At 54.0% G+C, this 25,542-nt stretch overlaps 1 protein-coding gene across 2 annotated transcripts in view; it reads right to left on the bottom strand.

The window, feature by feature from the left end:
- The window catches only part of LOC147111264 (ubiquitin-like modifier-activating enzyme 1), a 316,654-nt gene that overhangs the window by 239,985 nt on the left and 51,127 nt on the right, over positions 1 to 25,542 (bottom strand). For both annotated transcript variants that reach the window (XM_086002004.1, XM_086002003.1), the window contains exons 12-14: positions 22,588 to 22,668; positions 19,381 to 19,536; positions 1,553 to 1,718 (exon numbers count right to left, since the gene is read on the bottom strand). In XM_086002004.1, coding sequence (XP_085858130.1) covers positions 1,553 to 1,718; positions 19,381 to 19,536; positions 22,588 to 22,668 — 403 coding nt within the window. The remainder of the gene's footprint in view (positions 1 to 1,552; positions 1,719 to 19,380; positions 19,537 to 22,587; positions 22,669 to 25,542) is intronic.

The raw sequence follows: 25,542 nt of genomic DNA, 5'->3' as shown, positions 1-25,542 counted from the left end.
GCCGGTAAAAAGAGAGTTTCCTGTAGTGCCATGGGATCTTTTACGAGAGCAGACAGGGCCTCGGTTTAGCGTCTCATCCAAAAGATGGCACCCCAACAGTGCAGCACTCCCTCAGCACTGCACTGGAGTGTCAGCCTAGCTTTATGTGCTCAAGTCCCTGGAGTGGGACTTGAACCCACAACCTTCTGACTTAGAGGCGAGGGTGCTGCCCACTGAACCACAGCTGACACCTAAGGAGTACAAAAGCGTGGCAATTATGATGAACCTGTATAAAACACTGGTTCAGCCTCAACTGGAGTATTGTGTCCAATTCTGGGCACTGCACTTTAGGAAGGATGTGAAGGCCTTAGAGAGGGTGCAGAAAAGATTTACGAGGATGATTCCAGGGATGAGGGGCTTCAGTTATGTGGATAGGCTGGGGTTGTTCTCCTTAGAGCAGAGAAGATTGAGAGAAGATTTGATAGAGGTGTTCAAAATCATGAAGGGCCTGGACAGAGTAGATAGAGAGAAACTGTTCCCATTAGCGGAAGGGTCGAGAACCAGAGGACACAGGTTGGCAGAAGAACCAAAGGCGACATGAAGAAAAACTTTTTTACTCAGCAAGTGGTTAGGATCTGGAATGCACTGCCTGAAAGGGTGGTAGAGGCAGACTCAATCATGGCTTTCAAAAGGGAATTGGATAAGTACCTGAAGGAAAAAAATTTGCAGGGCTACGGGGCATGGGTGGGGGAGTGGGACTAGCTGAAATGCTCTTGCAGAGAGCTGGCACTGGCTCGACGAGCCGAAGGCCTACTTCTGTGCTGTAACCTTTCTATGATTCTACACAATCCTCCGTTTACAGAGAGGAGACTTCCATCTCCAATTTATAGTCAAGTTCCAGAGGTGAAAGAACAATTCTGTGGCCACTGAGGGAGAGAGAAAAAAATTGTATATGAACGTTTCTAAAACAATTTTGAGGCTTGCAGTCTTGGCTCAGTTGGTAGCACTCTCGCCTCTGAGCCAGCAGGTCATGCGTTTAAGTTCCACTCCAGAGACTTGAGCACAAAATCTAGGCTGACACTGCAGTGCAGTACTGAGGGAGTGCTGCACTGTTGGAAGTGCCGTCTTTCGGATGAGACATTAAACCGAGGCCCCGCCTGCCCCCTCTGGAGAACGTAAAAGATCCAATGGGCACTGCTTCTAAGAAGAGAAGGGGATTTCTCCCCAGTGTCCTGGGCCAATATTTATCCCTCAACCAACATCATTAAAAAAGATTATCTGGCCATAATCACGTTGCTGTTTGTGGGACCTTGCTGTGCTCAAATTGGCTGCCGTGTTTGCTACATTACCACACCTTAAAAGTACTTCATTGGCTGTAAAGCGCTTTGGGACGTCCTTAGGTTGTGAAAGGCGCTATATAAATGCAAGTCAGTCTTTCTTTTGCAATCCATGAAATAGTGCAGCAAGATGTGGGTTTCTGCTTGTTGAAGAGCAAGTCCCTTTGTACGTTTTTATTGGCGAGGCAAAATTGATCAGGTAATCAACCTTTGTTCATATAAACAGAGCCACTTACGAGCTTCCACATTATCCAATGCATTCGCCACTCCATTCAGATTCTCGAAGAAATCCTGGTTGTAGATGTTCTCAGTCTCTGGTCCAACGCGGTTCTGATGAGCGATAACTTGTATAGAAGGATTCATCTTTCTCACCGCTGCTGCAGCCGTTTCCGACTTCATTTTCTATCCAAGGTTTAAAACATACAAGCCGGACTATATTAGTGCCCTTCTACAAAAAAAAATACGGTTTCTCAACAACAGAAATTCCCGCCCTTCACGCTGAGAGCAATGGGTGATATAGCAACAGTGTGCAGCCAGAGGCAACTGGCACAAGATCAGATATCTCACCAAATTGGCCCCAGTCATTGCTGGAAGAACTGGTGCCAAGACACCAGCTCCGAGCTTTCCTGTGGCTTTAATCCATGCTTCACATATCCTAGATCAGCGCAAGTTATTGTGCGCTGGGCAAATGGACAACAGTCCAGTTTTGCAGTTGTATTACCATTGGTGTGAAGCAGGAATGACGGGAGACTACCTACTTCAGGTGTTTACAATTCTCATCCTGGTTTTCAAATCCATCCACGGCCTCGCCTCTCCCTACCTCTGTAACCTCCTCCAGCCTTACAACCCTCCGAGATCTCTGCGCTCCTCCAATTATAGCCTCTTGCGCATCCCCGATTTTCTTCGCTTCAGCCGCCTAGGCTGTAATCTCTGGAATTCCTTCCTAAACCTCTCTGCCTCTCTCTCCTCCTTAAAACCTACCTTGGTCCTCTGTCCTAATACTGTATCTCCTTATGTGGCTCGGTGTCAAATTAGGTTTGATAATCGCTCCTGTGAAGAACCTTGAGACATTTTAGCGTGTTAAAGGCGCTATATAAATGCAAGAAATTGTTGTTTTGGTAAAGACACAACCAGCGCAAACTGCCGAACTGACAAAGAGCCGGCACAGATACAATGGGCCGAACGGCCTCCTTCTATGTTGTAAACTATGGCTCCGTGACGTCAGTTAGGATGCAGTTATATTCCGCACTGCAACACAGACCCTACCTGATGGCAATGCAAGGTGAGCAATACAACTACATTGACAGAGATCACCTGGGTGGTAGCGGTCAACCCATTATGATGACCTAGCTTCTTAAACACGTCTGCAAAGTGCACTATCACTTTTGCCACATGGGAATGCCATCATTCCTTCTTTATACTGTGCCTGCAGAGAAAATCTGACACAAAAGGAGCTGTTCCAAGCTAAAGAACGGGCCAGAAATTCCAGAACGGGGCTTGCCGCGCGTGCAAGCCCCGTATTTGCACTTACCCCGCGCTCCTGCCGATCAGCTTCTGGGACGCCTGAACTTGGAGAAATAGAAAGCACATTCCCGGGCAGCGTATGACGTCACGCCGCCCAGGAGTGCAGCCAGCGCGGAGCCAGGAGCGTGCAGTGTAAGTGAGACACGCCCCTTGAGGTCTCAGTTTCACTGGACACGCCCCCAATGTTTCTGTCAAGCTGCTTTGCTTTTTTACATGCAAAGCAGCAGTTTAAATAGGTTTTTGGAAGTTTTTTGAAGATTTTGGTAACTTTTATAAACTTTTTAAAATGTTTACATTATTTTGAGTAATCTGAAGTAGTTTTAAAGAGAATTAAAGCAATTTAAAGACTTTTAAAAGCCCTAAAAGAATTTTTTAAATTCCATTTATTTATTTAGCAATGTCGTCGTCATACGTGTCTTCACACTGTTCCCTTTGGGGAACTGTATGAAGTGGTGGAAGGATTTATGGCCGTGATTAACGCTCATTCCGTGACCGTAACCACCTTTGAACCAGCCATTAGGGCGGTTAGTCCTATGGCGGGAGGGTTTTACGGGCTCCCACAAGCTATACAAGGAGGGGGGGCCACCCACACCCACGGACGCAAATATCCCACTGGATGTCAACCCAGAATTTACAGCCGGAGCTCCGACTCCACTTGCCGGGACTGTCTGGAGCGGGGTTCGAAACCCTACCCTGATCTGGCCCAGCGGCGGGGATCCTACCGCTATGACAAACGCCCAATCCGATTAGCAACGTGAAATGGCAGCATAGGGCTCCAGTCACGGGGAGGGAAAAGGCGCAGGAAACGTATGGGTGTCACCTTTTGTGCGGAGTGGGCCTTTTGCGTAGCAGTAAGCATCCCTGCTGCTGGGCCAGAAGGAGTAGGGTTTTGAACCCCACTCCAGACAGTCCCGGCAAGTGGAGTCGGAGCTCCAACTTTAAATTCTGGGTGGACATCCAGCGGGATACTTGCGTCCGTGGGTGTTGGTGGCCCCCCCCCCCTCAGATGGGTTGTGGGAGCCCGTAAAACCCTCCCGCCATAGGACTAACCACCCTAATGGCTGGTTCAAAGATGGTTACGGTCACGGAATGAGCGTTAATCACGGCCATAAATCCTTCCACCACTTCATACAGTTCCCCAAAGGGAACAGTGTGAGGATACGTCCGATGATGACCTCTTGCGCAATGCACCTCCTTGGACCCTCAGTCGCAGATGCGAGGGGGCAAGTCATGCAAGTGTTAAATTTTTTATTTTATTGACATGTAAAATGTTGGCCCAATAATTCCCTTCCAAATGCGCTAGTACGGTCGGGGTACTTACGCATCTGGCCGGATGAAATGCCGGTTTTCAGCATGCATAGTGCATGTGGGGAAAACCGGCATTTCCTGTCCTCTGAACGAAGGGGTTCAGAGGCAGAACGCGTGCGACTGCACATGCAGCGCGTGCGCAGTATAATTCGCCGCTTTCATTAATGCTTTCAGTGAGGTCCAGTCATTACAACTTACACATGAAAAAAGCATGGGTACAGTTGCTACAGAGGCTGCGGAGGAAGATATTTCTTATCGTGGAGCTTCTGAAAGTATGTATGTCTGTATATATTCCTTTGCGTGTTATGTATATATTCCTTTACTTATGTGTATGAATGTATTATTTAATTATGACTTTCAGAGAAAGTAACTTATTGGAAAATCATAATTAAAAACATACATTCATAGTAAAGGAATATAAAACATACATACATATACGTAAAGGAATATATGTGGACATACATACATAATTCATTCTCACATTCCATTCACACAGCCACAATTGCTCCTTCTACCTACCGTTCTGAAAACCCTTTAAAGAAAAAAAAAATTTAACTTTAAAACTTACTTAAAATTTCTTAAAATAACTTCCCTCCCTTTCCCAAACAAAAATATTGCATTTCAAAAGCTCCACGATAAAATATATCTTTCTCCGCAGCCAATGAACCACTTTACACTTGCTTTTTTTCAGTGTAACTTCTAAGGACTTAACCTCACGGATTTCATGAATGAAATCCACGAAGTTCACTGCGCAAGCGCTGCCTGTGCAGTCGCACGCGCTCGAGGTCTGGAAATGCCGGCGTTCCCCGCATGCGCTGTTCATGCTGAACGCCGGCATTTCCAACGGCCAGAAGCGTGAGTAAGCCGACCGTACTCACGCTTCTGGCCTGGAATTTCTGGCCCAACATCTCAGTTGGTGCTGGTTATCTGATGTGCCAGACAGCATAATACAGGTCTTCTGCAGCAAGTTACCTGTGATGTTGGGAGTGTTCACAGAGAGAAGGAAAGATGTCCCTTGGAGGGGGTGCAGCCCTGTTTCACCAAAACGACTCTGGCACTAAAAGGGTTAAATTACAAGGACAGGTTGCATAGACTAGGCTTGTATTCCCTCGAATATGGAAGATTAAGGGGTGATCTAATTGAGGTGTTTAAGATGATTAAAGGAGTTGATAGGGTAGAGAGAGAGAAACTATATCCTCTGGTGGGGGAGTCCAGAACAGGAAACTCTTTGGTATCCGGCACCGACGGGATCAGGATGGTGCCGGTTGATTAAAAATTCCGGATGATGGAGAGGGTTATCTACCGAGGCTATTTTTAACAAACAAAAATAAAAATTTCAAGAAATGTGCAGTATACAGTAATTGGGTACTCACCTACAGAACGTTGTGTTAAATGGATGGCGGAAGATGCTTGATTAAGTACAGTACTGCCAGTTGAGGGTAATCCATAACTCTTTAATGACTTCCGACAGCGCCAAGAAGCTGAGTAGTGGCAGTTTGGAGAACTACCCCCACTGACTAACTCGGCCACCGTGGGAGACTCGGACTCGGCAACATTGCCGGTTATTGAGGTGTTGTTTTCGGAGCGAGAATTTTGCCGGTTAATAGAGAATTCCGGATATTTAGGTGCCGTTTAAACGAGAGTTTCCTGTACAAGGGGGCAGAACCTTAAAATTAGAGCCAGGAGTTCAGGGGTGATATCAGGAAGCACTTCTTCACACGATGGGTAGTGGAAATCTGGAACTCTCTCCTTCAAAAAGCTGTTGAGGCTGGGGGGGGGGGGTCAATTGAAAATTTCAAAACGGAGACTGATAGATTTTTGTTAGGCAAGGGTATTAAGGGTTACAGAACCAAGGCGGGTAGATGGAGTTAAGATACAGATCAGTTATGATTTAATGGAATGGTGGAACAGGCTCGAGGGGCTGGATGGTCTAACCCTGTTCCTATGTACTCACATCCTGTGCCATGGAGAGATGAGATGTGTGAAATCCTCGTCCATGCCCTGGTCACCTCCAGGATCTACTATTCCAATGATCTCCTGGCCGGCCTCCCATCCTCCATCCTCCATAAACTACAGCTCAGCCAAAGCTCTGCTGCCCCATGTCCTGTCCAGCACCAAGCTGTCTCTCCTATCAACCCCTGTGCTCGCTGGCCTACACTGGCTCCCGGTCCCCAGTGCCTCAAATTTTAAATTCTCATCTTTGTCTTTAAATCCCTTTGTTCCCTTGCTCCTCCCTATCTCTGTAACTTTTTCCAGCCCTATAATCCCATCACCAAAGTCTTCATCTCTCTGACTCTGTCCTCCTGCGCTTTCCTCCTCCCTTCACCCCACCATTGATTACCCTGCCGACAGGGTACAGGAAACTTTTTTTTAATCCGGCACGGACGGGACCGACGTGGTGCCGGTTCATCAAAAATTCCGGATAACCGAACGCTTTAGTAAAAGATAGGGAGAGCTGAGAGCTCCGTATAAAGCAACAAACCCTGTTGCTTAGCAACAAGTGTAGAACAATGGCCACAAGTTCCAAGTGTCTCTGTAGCTTAGCAACAGCTGCAGCCACACCCTTGCACAGCAACAGATGGAAGAAGGCAAATACAATATGAAGTAAAACCTACTCCTGAATTTTGCCGGTTAACTGAGATTTCCGGTTATTTAGGTGCCGGTAAATCGAAAATTTCCTGTACCAGGCCCAATGTTCTGGAAGTCCCTCTCTAATCTCCTCCAACTCGTCCTTTAAGGCCCTCCTTAAAACACACCTTTTGGACCAAGCTTTTGATCACCCCTCCTAATATCTCATTCTTGTCCATTTTTGATTACGCTTCTATGAAGTGCTTTGGAAGGCTTGTCTATGCAAATGGCTGCATTTAAACCAAAGTGTTGTTGCTGTGTGCCCTTGCTACATGACTCCACACGTGGTGAGCTGCCAGTCCCAACCTTCAATCTTTTAAAGAGCGTCACTATACGGCGAAGATGCCCAGCACCAGCACAAAAACCCACGAGGGACAGAGGAGAAAGTTTATGCATGAACCGTTTTGTTTTATAGCAGAGAAACTCTGCAAGAGCTCCCTTAAGTGTTAAGGGTTGAACAAATTTCTCTAAAGTTACAGTGCAAGAGTATCTTGTTGAAAAAAAAAACCCACGGCCATTTCACCATCTCGGGGTTAACTAGGTGGTGGGTACAAGCATAAAAACAAAGTACATAAAGATGTTGGAATCGGAACAGTCGGCTGAAGCCTCTCTGTAGTACATGTGCTTTTAATCAGCTTTCAATTAGAGGTGGGGTTTCAGAGAACGCAGTCCAGTCATTAAGAAGAGGAAAAAAAAAATTGGCCAGAGCCAGCCTGGGAAAAATGCACAACTGGCTGGAGGAGGAAGCTGGAACAGGATCAGCGAGATCCATCCTCGGGACTGCTGTTGCACTCCTCCGAGCAGCCAGTTTCAAAAGTGGTCACTGGGATCAGGATTCCCCCTCCTGGTCACAGACAGTGCTGGATGCAGAGCAACCCGACTGAAGAAAGTGGAAGAAAATGTTGCCTTCAGCCCCGCTCCACCCACCCGCCCCCCCCCACCCTCCCCAGACTCTCTCCCATTCCTCTCCTGAAGCCGTTGATTCTTGCTGGGGTTCAGTTCCAGGGGGGGCTGTCACCCCACTGGCACCTCAGCCAAGTGGCCATTTTTCATGCGCGAGGAAGTGAGCGTTGGCAGGCTATTTGACCACAGAGGGCATCGCCATCAAGCCCCGCCGACATCTGCCAAAGGGGTGGCTGGATGGTGATCAGGAACGGGATCTCTGACATATAAGATTCTGAGGGGGTTTGACAGGGTAGATGCTGAGAGGTTGTTTCCCCTGGCTGGAGAGTCTAGAACTAGGGGACATAGTCTCAGGATAAGGGGTTGGCCATTTAAGACTGAGATGAGGAGAAATTTCTTCACTCAGAGGGTTGTGAATCTTTGGAATTCTCTACCCCAGAGGGCTGTGGATGCTGAATCGTTGCGTATATTCAAGACTGAGTTTGTTAGATTTTTGGACTCTAGGGGATTCAAGGGAAATGGAGATCGGGCAGGAAAGTGGAGTTGAGGTCGAAGATCAGCCATGATCTTATTGACTGGCGGAGCAGGCTCGAGGGGCCGTATGGCCTACTCCTGCTCCCAATTCTTATGTTCTTATGGGTTATCCCGCTCCCGAGCCCAGAGGCACTGAGCCCAAACTGTGACATTCCAACTGCTCCCCCAGCTGAGATGAGGCACAGCATAACGCTTACAAATGTACAGGTGGCAGTAGGTACTGTGGGATCCGTGGAGAAGCCATGCGCGTTACAAGGACAATTCTACAATAAGTGAGGTAGTGCAGCTCTGTCGGAGGCGCCAACTTTCGGCTGAGGCTTTAAAAGCGTGGCCCCGCCTGCCCTCTCAGGTGGACGTGTCACTATTTCGAAGAAGAGCAGAGGAGTTGTCCCCTGTGTCCTGGCCAATATGTATCCCTCACTCAACATCACTAAAACAGGTTATCTGGTCATGGTTAGAGTGCTGTGCGCGGGAGCTTGCTGTGCACAATTTGGCTGCCATGGCTCCTAGATTACAACAGTGACTACGCTGCAAAATTACTTAAGTGGCTGTAAAGCGCTTTGGGACGTCCTGAGGTCGTGAAAGGCGCTACATAAATGCAAGTCCTTTCTTTTTTTCTTTTATTACAAGGGTTAATATTCTGTCCAGCTACGCTGTCAAAGCCTCTTGTCCAGACCCCACAAGACCGCGACTCCGGTGGTCGATTACCTTGGCTAATAATTCCATCCTCTAATGCCCTTTACATCCTCGGTTAAATGAACAGAATCTCGAGTTACTAATACACGCTCCACTATCAGGCTCGGCTCTGCTGCGAGATTGCTCACGGTGGCTCCCACACACAGCTAATGAGGGGCCCCCAGACACCAGGCTCCATCAAAGAGACACAGAGAGTGCTCCCATCACTAACTGAGTGAGCGCACTCGGGAGATCTCCAACCACAGGGCGAGGCAAGCAGATCAAACGGTTCAAGGGATCGCGCAAACGTTCCAAGGAACATTGCCATCTAACAGCAGATTTTTAAATTTACGCTGCAAATAACTGTTCTCTATATATTTTCGTAACATTTCCCATGCCCGATGTTATTTTTGGGGGGGGGGGGCCATCGAGAGGAGGGAATGGAACAGCTTTCCGTCATTTCTGCACTCACGTGTCAGGACAGGATAAGATGGTGCGCCGAGCTCCCTCCACAACGCACTTTAATCCTTCCGCACCAGTGTGACTTTCCCCAAACCAGCTATTCTTGTGGTGCCTGCAAGACTGCAACAGGCACTGAACACTTGTGCAATTCTGTGCAATCGCCAAGCTGCTAGGGTTCGGTCCGAACTTGTTTTGCTCAGGGGCCCTTACAGTCAGAAATCCCTGTTACTTTGCTTTGAAGGTAGCCCTACAACCCTTCGAGATCTCTGCGCTCCTCCAATTCGGGCCTCTTGAGCACCCCCAATTTTCATCGCTCCACCATTGGCGGCCGTGCCTTCAGCTGCCAAGGCCCTGAGCCTTGGGATTCCCTCCCTAAACCTCTCTACCTCTCGCTCCTCCTTTAAGACGCTCCTTAAAACCTACCTCTTAGACCAAGCTTGTGGTCATCTGCCCTAATTTCTCCTTAAGTGGCTCGGGGTCAAATTTTGTTGGATAACGCTGCTGTGAAGCACTTTGGGGCATTTTACTACGTTAAAGGCGCTATATAAATGCAAGCTGTTGTTGTTGTTGCAGGTCCCCCACTCCATAACTCGCACACAGTGAGCTCCTGTTCTTGGTCACGGCGCCCTGGGAGGTACAGAGCTGGTGCCGGCTGCTTCCTCACAAGGACAGGGAAGGAGAAAAGCGAATGTAAAGGGCAAGTCAGCTATCGCTCCCTCCCTGCAGTGAAGCACATTGATCGTAAGTCGTACCCTCCCCCACCCCACCCCCCGCGAAAGAAGAGACCAAATCAGGAGCTCAATGTGTGTTGTGACACGGGGACACAGTCAGGGACCGTGCGGTCAAATATTGAGAAGTCACAGTGATGGGAGCTGTAGGCGCAAAGCAGCATTCGGCCACAGTGCCATCCCACCAACGCCAGCTAGGTGTCAACAGTGGCTCAGTGGGTAGCACGCTCACCTCTGACCCAGAAGGTTGTGGGTTCAAGTCCCGTTCCAGAGACTTCAGCATAAAATCTAGGCTGACATTCCCAGTGTGGTACTGAGGGGGTGCTGCACTGTCGGAGGTGCCGCCTTTTAAAAAAATTCTTTCATGGGATGTGGGCGTCGCTGGCAAGGCCAGCATTTATTGCCCATCCTTAGTTGCCCTCGAGCAGGTGGTGGTGAGCCACCTTCTTGAACCGCTGCAGTCCGTGCTGTTACGGAGGGAGTTCCAGGATTTTGACCCAGCGACGATGAAGGATCGGCGATATATTTCCAAGTCAGGATGGTGTGTGACTTGGAGGGGAACTTGGAGGTGGTGGTGTTCCCCATGCGCCTGCTGCCCTTGGTGGTAGAGTTCGCGGGTTTGGTGGATGCGACGTTAAACCGAGGTCCCATCTGCCCTCTCAGGGAGAAGCGGGTTATTTTACTGTTAAAAGATCCAATGGCACTATTTCGAAGAAGAGCAGGGGAGTTCTCCCCGGTGTCCTGGGGCCAATATTTATCCCTCAACCAACATCACTAAAACAGGTGATCTGGTCATCGTCTCATTGCTGTTTGTGGGAGCTTGCTGTGTGTAAATTGGCTGCCGCGGTTCCCACATTACAACAGTGACTACACGCCAAAAAAGTACTTCATTGGCTGTGAAGCATTTTGGATGTTCTGAGGCCATGAAAGACTCTATATAACTGCAAGTTCTTTCTTATATTCCCTATATAAATCAACAGTCAAGCTCCTGCTAAAAACAGGGGGGGGGGGGTAGGTAGAAAAACAATCCCAGAGTGGGAATTGTAAGAAATAAACTGAGATTTTACAAACCACAGTTGAGCAGTGTGGCCGCGGCTTTGTTCCAAGTTCTCCGGCTCGCTGTCGTTTACTGCCCACTTGTTTCCCACAAGAAAGAAATTTAGTTCAAAAAGGAAAATAAAACTTTATTCAGAGTTGCTTAACTCAAATGATCTGATAATTCAAAGTTTTCTTTTCGAACTAACCTCCCACTTTACCATGTTATTTATATTGCTTAATTCAAATGATTGGTTTATCAATTTTTTTTGGTGCATAAACATCGCGAACTGATCAGGAGTCGACATCACCCAGCGATCGGAGTAGGTAAAGTATCGGAGGAAAGGGTTTCATTCAATTCATGGTATTTTCAGAACGGAAGAAAAATGTGGGAGAACCAGGTTATTTTAATGTTAATATGGCACTGCCAGACTTCAAAGGTTTAATGTAATAGATTGAAGTCCTCTGTTGCTCTCATACTGTTAACTACGATATCATTATCCTGGGCTGCCTGGATCGCTGCCAATAAACATTTCAAAAACATTCGCTAAAACAAATGCAGCACAGCAGGGCAAAGTGGATATAGTCAAGAGGAGGGGGGTGCGAGGGAGAGAGGAGGGGGCGTGAGAGAGAGGGGAGGGGGCGCGAGGGAGAGAGAGGGGAGGGGGCGCGAGGGAGAGAGAGGGGGGCGCGAGGGAGAGAGAGGGGGGCGCGAGGGAGAGAGAGGGGAGGGGGCGCGAGGGAGAGGGAGGGGGCGCGAGGGAGAGAGAGGGGGCGCGAGGGAGAGAGAGGGGGCGCGAGGGAGAGAGAGGGGAGGGGGCGCGAGGGAGAGAGAGGGGGCGCGAGGGAGGGAGAGGGGGGGCGCGAGGGAGGGAGAGGGGGGCGCGAGGGAGAGGGGGGCGCGAGGGAGAGAGAGGGGAGGGGGCACGAGGGAGAGGGAGGGGGCGCGAGGGAGAGAGAGGGGGCGCGAGGGAGAGAGAGGGGGCGCGAGGGAGAGAGAGGGGAGGGGGCGCGAGGGAGAGAGAGGGGGGCGCGAGGGAGAGAGAGGGGGGCGCGAGGGAGAGAGAGGGGGGCGCGAGGGAGAGAGAGGGGAGGGGGCGCGAGGGAGAGGGAGGGGGCGCGAGGGAGAGGGAGGGGGCGCGAGGGAGAGGGAGGGGGGGGGCGCGAGGGAGAGAGAGGGGGGCGCGAGGGAGAGAGAGGGGGGCGCGAGGGAGAGAGAGGGGGGCGCGAGGGAGAGAGAGGGGGGCGCGAGGGAGAGAGAGGGGGGCGCGAGGGAGGGAGAGGGGGGCGCGAGGGAGAGGCGGGCGCGAGGGAGAGGGGGGCGCGAGGGAGAGAGAGGGGGGCGCGAGGGAGGGAGAGGGGGGCGCGAGGGAGAGGGGGGCGCGAGGGAGAGGGGGGCGCGAGGGAGAGAGAGGGGAGGGGGCACGAGGGAGAGGGAGGGGGCGCGAGGGAGAGAGAGGGGGCGCGAGGGAGAGAGAGGGGAGGGGGCGCGAGGGAGAGAGAGGGGGGCGCGAGGGAGAGAGAGGGGGGCGCGAGGGAGAGAGAGGGGAGGGGGCGCGAGGGAGAGGGAGGGGGCGCGAGGGAGAGAGAGGGGGCGCGAGGGAGAGAGAGGGGGCGCGAGGGAGAGAGAGGGGAGGGGGCGCGAGGGAGAGAGAGGGGGCGCGAGGGAGGGAGAGGGGGGCGCGAGGGAGGGAGAGGGGGGCGCGAGGGAGAGGGGGGCGCGAGGGAGAGAGAGGGGAGGGGGCACGAGGGAGAGGGAGGGGGCGCGAGGGAGAGAGAGGGGGCGCGAGGGAGAGAGAGGGGAGGGGGCGCGAGGGAGAGAGAGGGGGGCGCGAGGGAGAGAGAGGGGGGCGCGAGGGAGAGAGAGGGGGGCGCGAGGGAGAGAGAGGGGAGGGGGCGCGAGGGAGAGGGAGGGGGCGCGAGGGAGAGGGAGGGGGCGCGAGGGAGAGGGAGGGGGGGGGCGCGAGGGAGAGAGAGGGGGGCGCGAGGGAGAGAGAGGGGGGCGCGAGGGAGAGAGAGGGGGGCGCGAGGGAGAGAGAGGGGGGCGCGAGGGAGAGAGAGGGGGGCGCGAGGGAGAGAGAGGGGGGCGCGAGGGAGGGAGAGGGGGGCGCGAGGGAGAGGCGGGCGCGAGGGAGAGGGGGGCGCGAGGGAGAGAGAGGGGGGCGCGAGGGAGGGAGAGGGGGGCGCGAGGGAGAGGGGGGGCGCGAGGGAGAGGGGGGCGCGAGGGAGAGGGGGGCGCGAGGGAGAGAGAGGGGAGGGGGCACGAGGGAGAGGGAGGGGGCGCGAGGGAGAGAGAGGGGGCGCGAGGGAGAGAGAGGGGAGGGGGCGCGAGGGAGAGAGAGGGGGGCGCGAGGGAGAGAGAGGGGGGCGCGAGGGAGAGAGAGGGGGGCGCGAGGGAGAGAGAGGGGGGCGCGAGGGAGAGAGAGGGGGGCGCGAGGGAGAGAGAGGGGGGCGCGAGGGAGAGAGAGGGGGGCGCGAGGGAGAGAGAGGGGGGCGCGAGGGAGAGAGAGGGGGGGGCGAGGGAGAGAGGGGGGGGCGCGCGAGGGAGAGGGGGGGGCGCGCGAGGGAGAGTGGAGGGGGGCGCGCGAGGGAGAGAGGAGGGGGCGCGCGAGGGAGAGAGGAGGGGGCGCGCGAGGGAGAGAGGAGGGGGCGCGCGAGGGAGAGAGGAGGGGGCGCGCGAGGGAGAGAGGAGGGGGCGCGCGAGGGAGAGAGGAGGGGGCGCGCGAGGGAGAGAGGAGGGGGCGCGCGAGGGAGAGAGGAGGGGGCGCGCGAGGGAGAGAGGAGGGGGGCGCGCGAGGGAGAGAGGAGGGGGCGCGCGAGGGAGAGAGGAGGGGGCGCGCGAGGGAGAGAGGAGGGGGCGCGCGAGGGAGAGAGGAGGGGGCGCGCGAGGGAGAGAGGAGGGGGCGCGCGAGGGAGAGAGGAGGGGGCGCGCGAGGGAGAGAGGAGGGGGCGCGCGAGGGAGAGAGGAGGGGGCGCGCGAGGGAGAGAGGAGGGGGCGCGCGAGGGAGAGAGGAGGGGGCGCGCGAGGGAGAGAGGAGGGGGGCGCGCGAGGGAGAGAGGAGGGGGCGCGCGAGGGAGAGAGGAGGGGGGCGCGCGAGGGAGAGAGGAGGGGGCGCGCGAGGGAGAGAGGAGGGGGCGCGCGAGGGAGAGAGGAGGGGGCGCGCGAGGGAGAGAGGAGGGGGGCGCGCGAGGGAGAGAGGAGGGGGCGCGCGAGGGAGAGAGGAGGGGGCGCGCGAGGGAGAGAGGAGGGGGCGCGCGAGGGAGAGAGGAGGGGGCGCGCGAGGGAGAGAGGAGGGGGGCGCGCGAGGGAGAGAGGAGGGGGCGCGCGAGGGAGAGAGGAGGGGGCGCGCGAGGGAGAGAGGAGGGGGCGCGCGAGGGAGAGAGGAGGGGGCGCGCGAGGGAGAGAGGAGGGGGCGCGCGAGGGAGAGAGGAGGGGGCGCGCGAGGGAGAGAGGAGGGGGCGCGCGAGGGAGAGAGGAGGGGGGCGCGCGAGGGAGAGAGGAGGGGGCGCGCGAGGGAGAGAGGAGGGGGCGCGAGGGAGGGGGGAGGGGGCGCGAGGGAGGGAGGAGGGGGCGCGAGGGAGGGAGGAGGGGGCGCGAGGGAGGGAGGAGGGGGCGCGAGGGAGGGAGGAGGGGGCGCGAGGGAGGGAGGAGGGGGCGCTAGGGAGGGAGGAGGGGGCGCTAGGGAGGGAGGAGGGGGCGCGAGGGAGGGAGGAGGGGGCGCGAGGGAGGGAGGAGGGGGCGCGAGGGAGGGAGGAGGGGGCGCGGGGGAGAGAGGAGGGGGCGCGGGGGAGGGAGGAGGGGGCGCGGGGAGGGAGGAGGGGGCGCGGGGGAGGGAGGAGGGGGCGCGGGGGAGAGAGGAGGGGGCGCGGGGGAGAGAGGAGGGGGCGCGGGGAGAGAGGAGGGGGCGCGGGGAGAGAGGAGGGGGCGCGGGGGGAGAGAGGAGGGGGCGCGGGGGAGAGAGGAGGGGGCGCGGGGGAGAGAGGAGGGGCGCGGGGGAGAGAGGAGGGGGCGCGGGGGAGAGAGGAGGGGGCGCGGGGGAGAGAGGAGGGGGCGCGGGGGAGAGAGGAGGGGGCGCGGGGGAGAGAGGAGGGGGCGCGGGGGAGAGAGGAGGGGGCGCGGGGGAGAGAGGAGGGGGCGCGGGGGAGAGAGGAGGGGGCGCGGGGGAGAGAGGAGGGGGCGCGGGGGAGAGAGGAAGGGGCGCGGGGGAGAGTGGAAGGGGCGCGGGGGAGAGAGGAGGGGGCGCGGGGGAGAGAGGAGGGGGCGCGGGGGAGAGAGGAGGGGGCGCGGGGGAGAGAGGAGGGGGCGCGGGGGAGAGAGGAGGGGGCGCGGGGGAGAGAGGAGGGGGCGCGGGGGAGAGAGGAGGAGGCGCGGGGGAGAGAGGAGGGGGCGCGGGGGAGAGAGGAGGGGGGCGCGGGGGAGAGAGGAGGGGGCGCGGGGGAGAGAGGAGGGGGCGCGGGGGAGAGAGGAGGAGGCGCGGGGGAGAGAGGAGGGGGCGCGGGGGAGAGAGGAGGGGGGCGCGAGGGTGGCAATAGAAAGAAGACGAGAGGAATTTTTTTTCTAGTCTAGTTCTCCATTTTAAATGCTGAGCCCACATACAGATATTAATAATCAGTTCATGCAATTTTGAGATGGCAGGCCAGTCACAGGACTGCTGAGAGATATTTCCTTGATCCCACGGTTGCAGTGGGGAAGCTGTGCGCACAGGAAACTGAGTCTAGAGAACCAGGTCTGCAGTGTTACGGCCTTGTCACCGATAGATGCTCTCTTCGAGTGTGGCTTTCCCCACTGGGAGTGCGGGACCGCAGAATACACTTCACTCTGAATCACCGCTCTCAGGGAAAAAGCCTTTTTTTTCGGCTGAACACCATCCTCAAGATTTGAATCGTGAGAGGTTGCTGCCTCTCTGTGGAAATTCCACTCACTGCAGGGTGATGTGGCCCAAACATCTGCCCCAAGCTGGGGACAGGAAGGTTTGATACCACGGTCATTTGTAGACGGGTACCAGGGAAAAATGACCATGAAAGCTGCCGGATGGTCAGAAAAAAGCCAACGCCTTTACTGACGCCCTTCAGGGACGGGGAACTGCCTCCTGGTAGGGTAAGCTAAGAACGCAGAGAGCGCTGGGAAGCTTGACCTAAACTGCTAAAATGCTGAGCAAAATAACATGTTCTAAATGGAACATTGTGACCTCGATAACAAAACCACAAAAGCAGTTCATGCAAACAACATGACAGACAAGTGACTGTGATGAGCAGAAACCACAGTCAAAGCGATGCCTGCGGTTTTTCCTAAGTAAGGCATACATGCAAAACAACATATTCATAATTGCGGTTTTCGAGGATAAAAGCAGCCACTTTTTTGCTGTAAAATGAGAAATTCTTTCGACCTTGATGGGAAGAAGGATTTCTCCGGTGTGCACTTGAATAAAGCGATCGTTGTACTGTACCGAAGTCTCCCCCGAGTCCTTTTCAACCACAACACCTCCCGTACCCGGTCTGAGCAGTAACGCCTCTGAGTCAGAAGGTTGTGGGCTTATAGGCGGACACTCCAGTGCGGTGCTGAGGGAGTGGCTGCACTGTCGGAGGTGCCGTCTTTCGGATGAGACGTTAAATTGTCTGCTCTCTCAGGTGGGTGTAAAAGATCCTATGGCACTATTTCGAAGAAGAGCAGGGGAGTTATCCCCGGTGTCCTGGGGCCAATATTTATCCCTCAATCAACATCACTGAAACAGATTATCTGGTCATTATCACATTGCTGTTTGTGGGAGCTTGCTGTGCGCAAATTGGCTGCCGCGTTTTCTACATCACAACAGTGACTCCACTTCAAAAGTACTTCATTGGCTGGAAAGCACTTTGGGATGTCCTGAGGGCATGAAAGGCGCTATAGAAATGCAAGTCTTTCTTTAAACTAAACCCTCAAAGAGTGTAAAAGGGCACCATCACCTTGCCAACACGGGTTGGGAACTGCTTCATGGGGTATGTGTACAGGAAGATGCCACCATCAAATGTTTCAATATTAAAGTTTTGCAAACGTCTGAATCACACCGAGTGCGAGATGTTCTTTCTGGGCTCTTGCAGTTTGCAGATTTCCTTTAAGCCCTGGGAACCTTCCTGCAAAAACCCTCCTTTATTAACATTCAACGGCAGCACTATCGCCGAATCCCCCACCATGAATATGCTGGGGGTCACCATTGACCAGAAGCTTAACTGGACCAGCCACATAAATACTGTGGCTACAAGAGTAGGCCAGAGGCTGGGTATTCTGCAGCGAGTGACTCACCTCCTGACTCCCCAAAGCCTTTCCACCAGCTACAAGGCACAAGTAAGGAGTGTGATGGAATACTCTCCACTTGCCTGGATGAGTGCAGTTCCAACAACACTCAAGAAGCTCAACACCTTCCAGGACAAAGCAGCCCGCTTGATTGGCACCCCATCCATCACCTTGAACATTCACTCCCTCCACTAGTGGCTGCAGCGTGTACCATCTACAAGATGCACTGCAGCAACTCGCCAAGGCTCCTTCGGCAGCACCTCCCAAACCCATGACCTCTACCACCTAGAAGGATAAGGGCAGCAGGCGCATGGGAACACCACCACCTCCAAGTTCCCCTCCATCACACACCATCCTGACTTGGAAATATATCGGCCGTTCCTTCATCGTCGCTGGGTCAAAATCCTGGAACTCCCTCCCTAACAGCACTGTGGGAGTACCTTCACCACACGGACTGCAGCTGTTCAAGAAGGTAGCTCACCACCACTTTCTCAAGAGCAACAAGGGATGGGCAATAAATGCTGGCCCTGCCAGCGACGCCCACATCCCAGGAACAAATAAAAAAAACAAAGGGCTGTTGGCCTCAGCCTGGATTGGACAGCAGTGGAACAGCAGACACGGGCTGGGCTGGGCTGGGCATCCCTGCGCCGGCCACAAACTACCCAGGTTAGGGCAGGTGACCAAAAGCTTGGTCAAAGAGGAGCGTCTTAAGAGGAGAGAGAGGGGTAGAGAGGCGGAGATGTTCACGGAGGGAATTCCAGAGCTTAGGGCCTAGGCAGCTGAAGGCACGGCCGCCAACGGTGGAGCGATTGAAATCAGGGACGAGCAAGAGGCCAGAATTGGAGGAGCGCAGAAATCTCGGAGGGTTGTAGATCTGGAGGGGATTACCGAGACAGGCAGAGGCCATGGAGGGATTTGAACACAAGGATGAGAATTCTGAAATCGAGGCGTTGCTGGACTGGGAGCCAATGTAGGTCAGCGAGCACAGGGAGGGATGGGCGAACGGGACGTAGTGCGAGTTAAATTTTGTTTGACTACGCTCCCGTGAAGCACCTTGGGACGTTTTACTATGGTAAAAGGCACTATAAATGCATACAAGTTATTGCTGTCACTGAAAGCCAGACAAAGCCCTGGTGCAGTTCTCGCCCAGGAAGAGAATACACAGCTAATTTCACAAGGCCTCCAACACAGGGTGGGGTCGGGCTCCGTGTTTAGATGCGGCTTCCACTTTGTATCCTTCAGTTGACAGGGGCCACGAGCAAACAGACAGACTACCCCACAACTCAATCACGCCAGTGTCCTCACTCAATGCACGCTTCTGGGGAGGACAGGCCCGGGGCATGGACGAGGCAGCCTCTGATCAATTCTTGCTTCCGTCGAGTCAGGCCACTTCACACAGGACCTGGAGGTTTATAAAAAAAAATCCACTCTCGGGATGTGGGCGTCGCTGGCAAGGCCAACATTTATTGCCCATCCCTAGTTGCCCTTGAGAAGGTGGTGGTGGTGAGCCTCCTTCTTCAACCGCTGCAGTCCGCGTGGTGAAGGTACTCCCACAGTGCTGTTAGAAGTTCCGGGATTTTGACCCAGCGACGATGAAGGAACGGCGATATGTCCAGGTCTCGATGGTGTGTGACTTGGTGGGAGGGGAGTGGTGGGGGTGGAACTTGGAGGTGGTGGTGTTCCCATGCGCCTGCTGCCCTTGTTCTTCTAGGTGGAAGAGGCCGCGGGTTTGGGAGGTGCTGCCGAAGAAGCCTTGGCGAGTTGCTGCAGTGCATCTTGTAGATGGTACACACTGCAGCCACGGTGCGCCGGTGGTGGAGGGAGTGAATGTTTAAGGTGGCGGATGGGGTGCCAATCAAGCGGGCTGCTTTGTCCTGGATGGTGCCAAGTTTCTTGAGTGTTGTTGGAGCTGCCTCGCTCGGCCTACACAAGGCTCATGGTCAACAGGCTCCTTTTAACCTCCCCATTAAAGATAAAGCAATTGGTTTTGACTCACCGTAACATCGCCAGGTCTGAAGAGGAACTGCCGGTTGAGGTTCGACCTTTCAATGGTGTCCATGTCAGTCACTGTGATACTCCCACCTTCTCCCGCTCCTAGGCCAATCATGGCAAAATTCTTCAGCAGCTCACATCCAATGGCACCGGCACCGACCTAGGAACGCAGCAAGAGTGAATCAACCCTCCGAGAACAGGCAGCACCTTTCCCATCCTCATGTAGCACGGTGAAAGCGAGAGAGCCGGTGCCAGGGAGGCATCGGACAGGGGCCTTCAGAAAGCTGTGAACGGGGCTGTACAGAGGAGCATTGCGCGAGGTGCGAGAGGAGAAGTGATGGAGCCGAGAGGTGGGATGTGAGGGGAGGAGGTGCGTGTGAGCAGGAGATGTGCATGATGGGGCAGGGGGCCGGCGGGGGGAAGATGGGTGGGGTGGGGTGAGGTGAGATTGAAGTGCGAGAGGGAGGTCAGAAAGTGGATGTCCTTGTGGGTTCTCCAAGTGAGAGGGAGGGGCGGGGGGAGTTAAAAAGGAGAGGGACAGGAGAGGAGGGCGATCGATTAGGGAGGGGAAGCAGGGACGGAGTAGCAAAGGCACAGAAACTGCATCAGTGTGGGGAGGCTGAAACAGCGAGAGGGCCATAAATTTCCAGTTTACGGAGGCTCTCAGGACAGCATAATCTCAGACTATGTTGGAGTGTGAGGGGGCGGGGCGGTGGGTGGGATAGGCAGCAAAACTTTCTCAATGGGCAAAGAATTACAGGGGGGGGGTTTGCAGGTGGGGGGGGTCGTGTTTAGGGAGAGTTTTCTTAGGAAGGATGTATTAAATTGAGCGAGAATACTTATTGGGGGCTAAATTTAGTTGATTTGCGCCTCCCGCTAGGGCGCTAACGGGGCGCAAGTCAACTAGTGCTTGGGTGCGGCGTCGCTAATGCCTCCCGCGAAATTTAGCGGGAGGTTAGCGGGGGCGCTAACCGTTAGCGCTGTGCTGCGCCGCCGGCGATGACGTCATCGCCGTGCGCAGCACCCCGGCTGTAATATTGGGTGGCGCCCCCCCCACGGCTTACCGCCGGACGCTATGTCCGCTGGGGTCAGGGGGACCTACCTGCGGCCGGGGCGGCGCTAGTTAAAGGGGAGGTGGCGGGCGGCCATTTTTGTTGCTGGCCGCCTGCCAGCACCTGCCTCCGTTGCTGTCCCCGGCCCCCGTGAACCCCCCCCCCCCTCCTCGAGTGCCGAGCTCGTTTGCTGGCACTCCCAATCCCTGGTGGCCCGGCTGGGTGCTGGGACGCACTGCGCCAGGCCCCACCCCTTTAATAAGGGGAGGAAGGCCTGCAGTACCGCGGCACGAGATACTGGCTCCCTCTTGGGGCACTACCTAGGAAATTTGGCCACGGGGGGGGGGGGGGGCACTAAAAATTACAGTTGGGCGCCACCAAATTTTTTACCCCATCCCTAACTGCCCTTGAGAAAATGGTGGTGAGCTGCCTTGTTGAACCGCAGCAGTCCGTGTGGTGAAGATACTCCCAGAGTGGCTTGCTAGGCCATTTCAGAGGGCAGTTAAGAGTCAACCACATTGCTGTGGGTCTGGAGTCACATATAGGTCAGACCGGGTATGGATGGCAGATTTCCGGGTATGGAAACCAGATGGGTTTTTATGACAATCTGGTCATTTCATGGTCACCATTACTGATACTAGCTTTTTATTCCAGATTTATTTAATTAACTGAAATTAAATTCCCCAGCTGCCGTGCTGGGATTTGACCTCACGTCTCCGGATCATTGGTCCAGTCCTCTTGATTACTAGTCCAGTAACATAACCACTATGCTACCGTTCCCCTAAGCATAGTTCACCTTCCCCAGACACAGAATTTCAGAAACACGCTGAGATACAGGCGCCTGGTGACCCTAATGAGAAAGGGCACGTGACCTCAATAGCAGCCGGATCCAGCCTCTGTGACGAGTTCAGCGACTAACGTTACATTCAACATTGCCAACCCCCCCCCCCCCCCCCATCACAGCACCACCTCCAGGCGTAACAGGTACTGCAGGTAAACGTGGGCACTTTGAAAGTGGGAGACCTCCATCACCGCAACCTGTGGGAGGAGGAATGAAGCGATTGCACCGGGCTGCAAACGCCCATACACCTTGAGTATTGTGTGCAGTTTTGGTCGCCCTATTTGAGGAAGGATGTTCTTGCCATGGAGGGAGTGCAGCGAAGATTCACCAGACTGATACCTGGGATGGCAGGAATGACGTATGAAGAAAGATTGGGTCGATTGGGCTTATATTCGCTGGAGTTTAGAAGAATGAGAGGGGATCTCATTGAAACTTATAAAATTCTAACAGGACTAGACAGACTAGATGCAGGAAGGATGTTCCCGATGGCAGGGGAGTCCAGAACCAGGGGTCACAGTCTAAGAATAAGGGGTAAGCCATTTAGGACTGAGATGAGGAGGAATTTCTTCACCCAGAGAGTGGTGAACCTGTGGAATTCTCTACCACAGAAGGCAGTTGAGACCAATTCATTAAATATATTCAAGAAGGAGTTTGATATATTTCTTAAGGCTAAAGGGATCAAGGGATATGGGGAGAAAGCAGGGACAGGGTACTGAATTTGGATGATCAGCCATGATCTCATTAAATGGCGGAGCAGGCTCGAGGGGCCGAATGGCCTCCTCCTGCTCCTATCTGCTATGTTTCTATGTTAAGGAGTTCTCACTACCACGTGGTAGTTTAGCTTTCCAAGTAAAAAATCAAGATTTCACACGCACGCTCCCTCTTCTTAAGCTACAGCATCCCGTAACTATGAGGAGGACGAGCTGATGCAGCCTAACAATCAGGGAAAGAACGTACAGTACTGATAACCTCACTTGTTTGAGAAGAATTTATTTTATAGCAGTGAGCTCTGGCTACTGGTGACACTGCCTGTGTTTCCTTTCTGACCCCAAGGCGAGTTCCCAATCCCATCGCCAATGCCACCTATTTTCATCTCCGCACCACCCAACCTGCTTTCTTACCTCACTTCCGCCACTGCTAAAGCTCTCACTCCCCCTGTTTCAGTCACCTCCAGGCCCGGCTGCTCCAGGACCACCCCCTTCGTAAGCTAAAACTTGGCTGCTGAAACCTGTCATGTTGTTGGGCACCAACCTTTCACCGGGAAAATAAGCATACTCCAGCAAAACCAACCGAATCTCAGGCCTCGTCCGCCACTTACCAGGAAGTACTTCTGCGTCTTCAGCTTCTCCTGGAAGTCTGCCCCGAAGATCGCAATCTGCCCATCGTAACGGCAGCCTCTCTGCGCAGAGAGAAAGAAAGAAAGCACAAACAACAGGCCGGTTAGGTCAATCATAGAGTTATACAGCACAGAAAGAGGCCCTTTGGCCCGTCGTGTCCGCGCCGGCCCTCAAGCCCTGTCTATTCTAATCCCATTTTCCAGCACTTGGTCCGTAGCCTTGTATGCTATGGCATTTCAAGTGCTCATCTAAATGCTTCTTGAATGGTGTGAGGGTTCCTGCCTCCACCACCCTTTCAGGCAGTGAGTTCCAGGTTCCAACCACCCTCTGGGTGAAAAAGTTTTCCCTCAAATCCCCTCTAAACCTCCTTCCCCTTACCTTGAAACAATGGCCCCTGGTTATTGACCCCTCTACTAAGGGGAAAAGTTCCTTTCTATCTACCCTATCTATGCCCCTCATAATTTTGTACACCTCAATCAGGTCCCCCCTCAACCTTCTCTGCTCTAATGAAAACAATCCCAGCCGGTCCAGTCTCTCTTCATAGCTGAAGCGCTCCAGCCCAGGGAACATCCTGGTGAATCTCCTCTGCACCCTCTCCAATGCAATCACATCCTTCCTATAGTGTGGTGACCAGAACTGCACACAGTATTCCAGCTGTGGCCTAACTAGCGTTTTGTACAGCTCCATCATGACCTCCCTGCTCTTATATTCTATGCCTTGGCTAATGAAGGCAAGTATCCCATATGCCTTCTTACCCACCTTATCGACCTGTCCTGCTGCCTTCAATAACAGATGGAGGGAGCTCTTTCAAAGAGCCGGCACAGGCACGATGGGCCGAAAGGCCTCCTTCTGTGCTGGACCCAACTGCAATTAAGAACATAAAAGAAATAGGAGCAGGAGTAGGCCATTCGGCCCCTCGAGCCTGCTCCGCCATTCAATAAGATCATGGCTGAGCTGATCGTGGCCTCAACTCCACTTTCCCGCCCGCTCCCCGTAACCCTTGACTCCCCTGTGGCTCAAATATCTGTCAATCTCCGCCTTAAATATATTCAATGACCCAGCCTCCACAGCTCTCTGGGGTAGAGAATTCCAAAGATTCGCGACCCTCTGAGAGAAGAAATTCCTCCTCATCTCCGTCTTAAATGGGCGACTCCTTATCCTGAAACTGTGCCCCTAGTTCTAGATACCCCCCACGAGGGGAAACAATCTCTCAGCATCTACCCTGTCAATCCCCCTCAGAATCCTATAATAAGATCACCTCTCATTCTTCTAAACTCCAATTAAAAGGAGAGTGTATGCTGTACTCTAGAAACATCAGCTGGTCAGCAACGTGTTAAAAATCACTTGAAGAAGTAACCCCCTCAGGAGTTTATAGACGCCACCCCCCACCTCTTAACTTCCCGCCAAGATTTATCCGTACTCTTTATCCGATAATTCAACAAGGTCAAGGAATCCAATCTTTTTGTCGTTCCAACCCATTTGCGTGCAGCTGATGTTTTAATGTTGTCGACTGATTGGTCAACAATTGGCCCAAAGTCACCCTCTGTTGAATACACAATTTCATAAACGTCAACCGATAATGTCTGTGACAAGCAAACCAAACCTGATTAGCTTAGTAACGAGTATTCGCACATTGTGGTCACACATAATGATCATTAATCAATTAACAACCTGTTTAGCAACTCATTCTCAGAATTTGTCATCAAATTACTCGATCTTGATAGTTAAACATGATCCACTTGGAATATAATCAGTCGTGAAAACAGAGACTACTCTGTGTCAGCTGTGGCTCACATTCTCTAGGTCGGAGAGGCTAGGAGTGAGCAGGTGCTGCTGGCTGCTTGATTACTGCAGGGAGTTGGAGTGAGTTTGTAAAAAGTTGGTGGTGGGATTTTCTTTTTCAGGTTTTAGGGCATTTTTGGTCCATAAACAGCAGCCAGATGGCCCCGGAGTGCCGGGCCCCTCAGAGGACAATGCTCCCAGGATGAATTTAATCAGGGGAGAAAATGTTGGGGGAAGGGAGAGTAAACAGCCCAAGGATTTGGGCCGGGACCCCAGGAGGTTTGGAAAAGAAAACACGGTGGTGGTTCGGTGTGAGGATAAGGAGATACGAGCTTGGGATATTATCCAGGCGGTACATGAGGACTGTGGCGAGGGAAGCTGCTTTGCCTGCCGACCAAAGCCGAATGTAGGGTTCGAGGTGACGGTCAGTGGCCGAGAGGAGGTGGAAAGACTTTTACTGAGTTTGAAGGTTGGAGATAGATTCTTGGAGGTATCTGTGCTATATTCTGAAGAGGTGGTGGTCTTATTCTTAAACCTGCTGGTTCATATTGAGGACGATGAGCTAATAAAAAAGTTGGAGTTGTGGGACATTAAAATCTGCTCGGCAATAAAGAGGAGATACTATCCAGGAACACAGGTAGCAGATGGAACCCGTTACATTAAGGTGTGGTTCCCAGAGGGGGTGAAGTCATTGCCGTACAGCATGAAATTCGAGACAATGGAAGGAGTGCAGTACTTCCGGGTACTGCATGATAACCAGGTGAAGGTTTGTTATTGTCCTGGACACGACCATCTTGTAAGAAACTGTCCGGACTTGTACTGTTATAACTGCGGCGAGTCTGGACACATTGCTTGGAGCTGCAAGGCGGCGAGCTGTGGGGCGTGTCACAAAGGCCCCACCCACTGTGAGTGTGAGGCAGAAGGAAGCCCCTTGAGTGCCGAGGAGATGGGAGAAGGAAAAGCAGCCGGAGGTGTGAGTGGAGCGGCTGCAGGAGCGGAGCAGGTGGAGGACACAGCTGATGAATGGAAGGAGAAAAGAGCGCAGGAAGAGGCAGAAAATTGCGGAGCAGAGAACAGGATGGAAATGGTGGAAAACACACCAAGTAGGGTGGAAACGGACAAAGACAGCAGAGGGCAGCACGGGTCGAGGGCAG

This window comes from Somniosus microcephalus, chromosome 11 (genome assembly GCF_052327205.1).
Source record: "Somniosus microcephalus isolate GS21.2 chromosome 11, FLI_Smic_1.0, whole genome shotgun sequence".
Classification (NCBI taxonomy): Eukaryota; Metazoa; Chordata; class Chondrichthyes; order Squaliformes; family Somniosidae; genus Somniosus; species Somniosus microcephalus.
The sequence above is the reverse complement of the archived record's forward strand: the minus strand, read 5'-3'. Positions and strand labels throughout refer to the sequence as shown.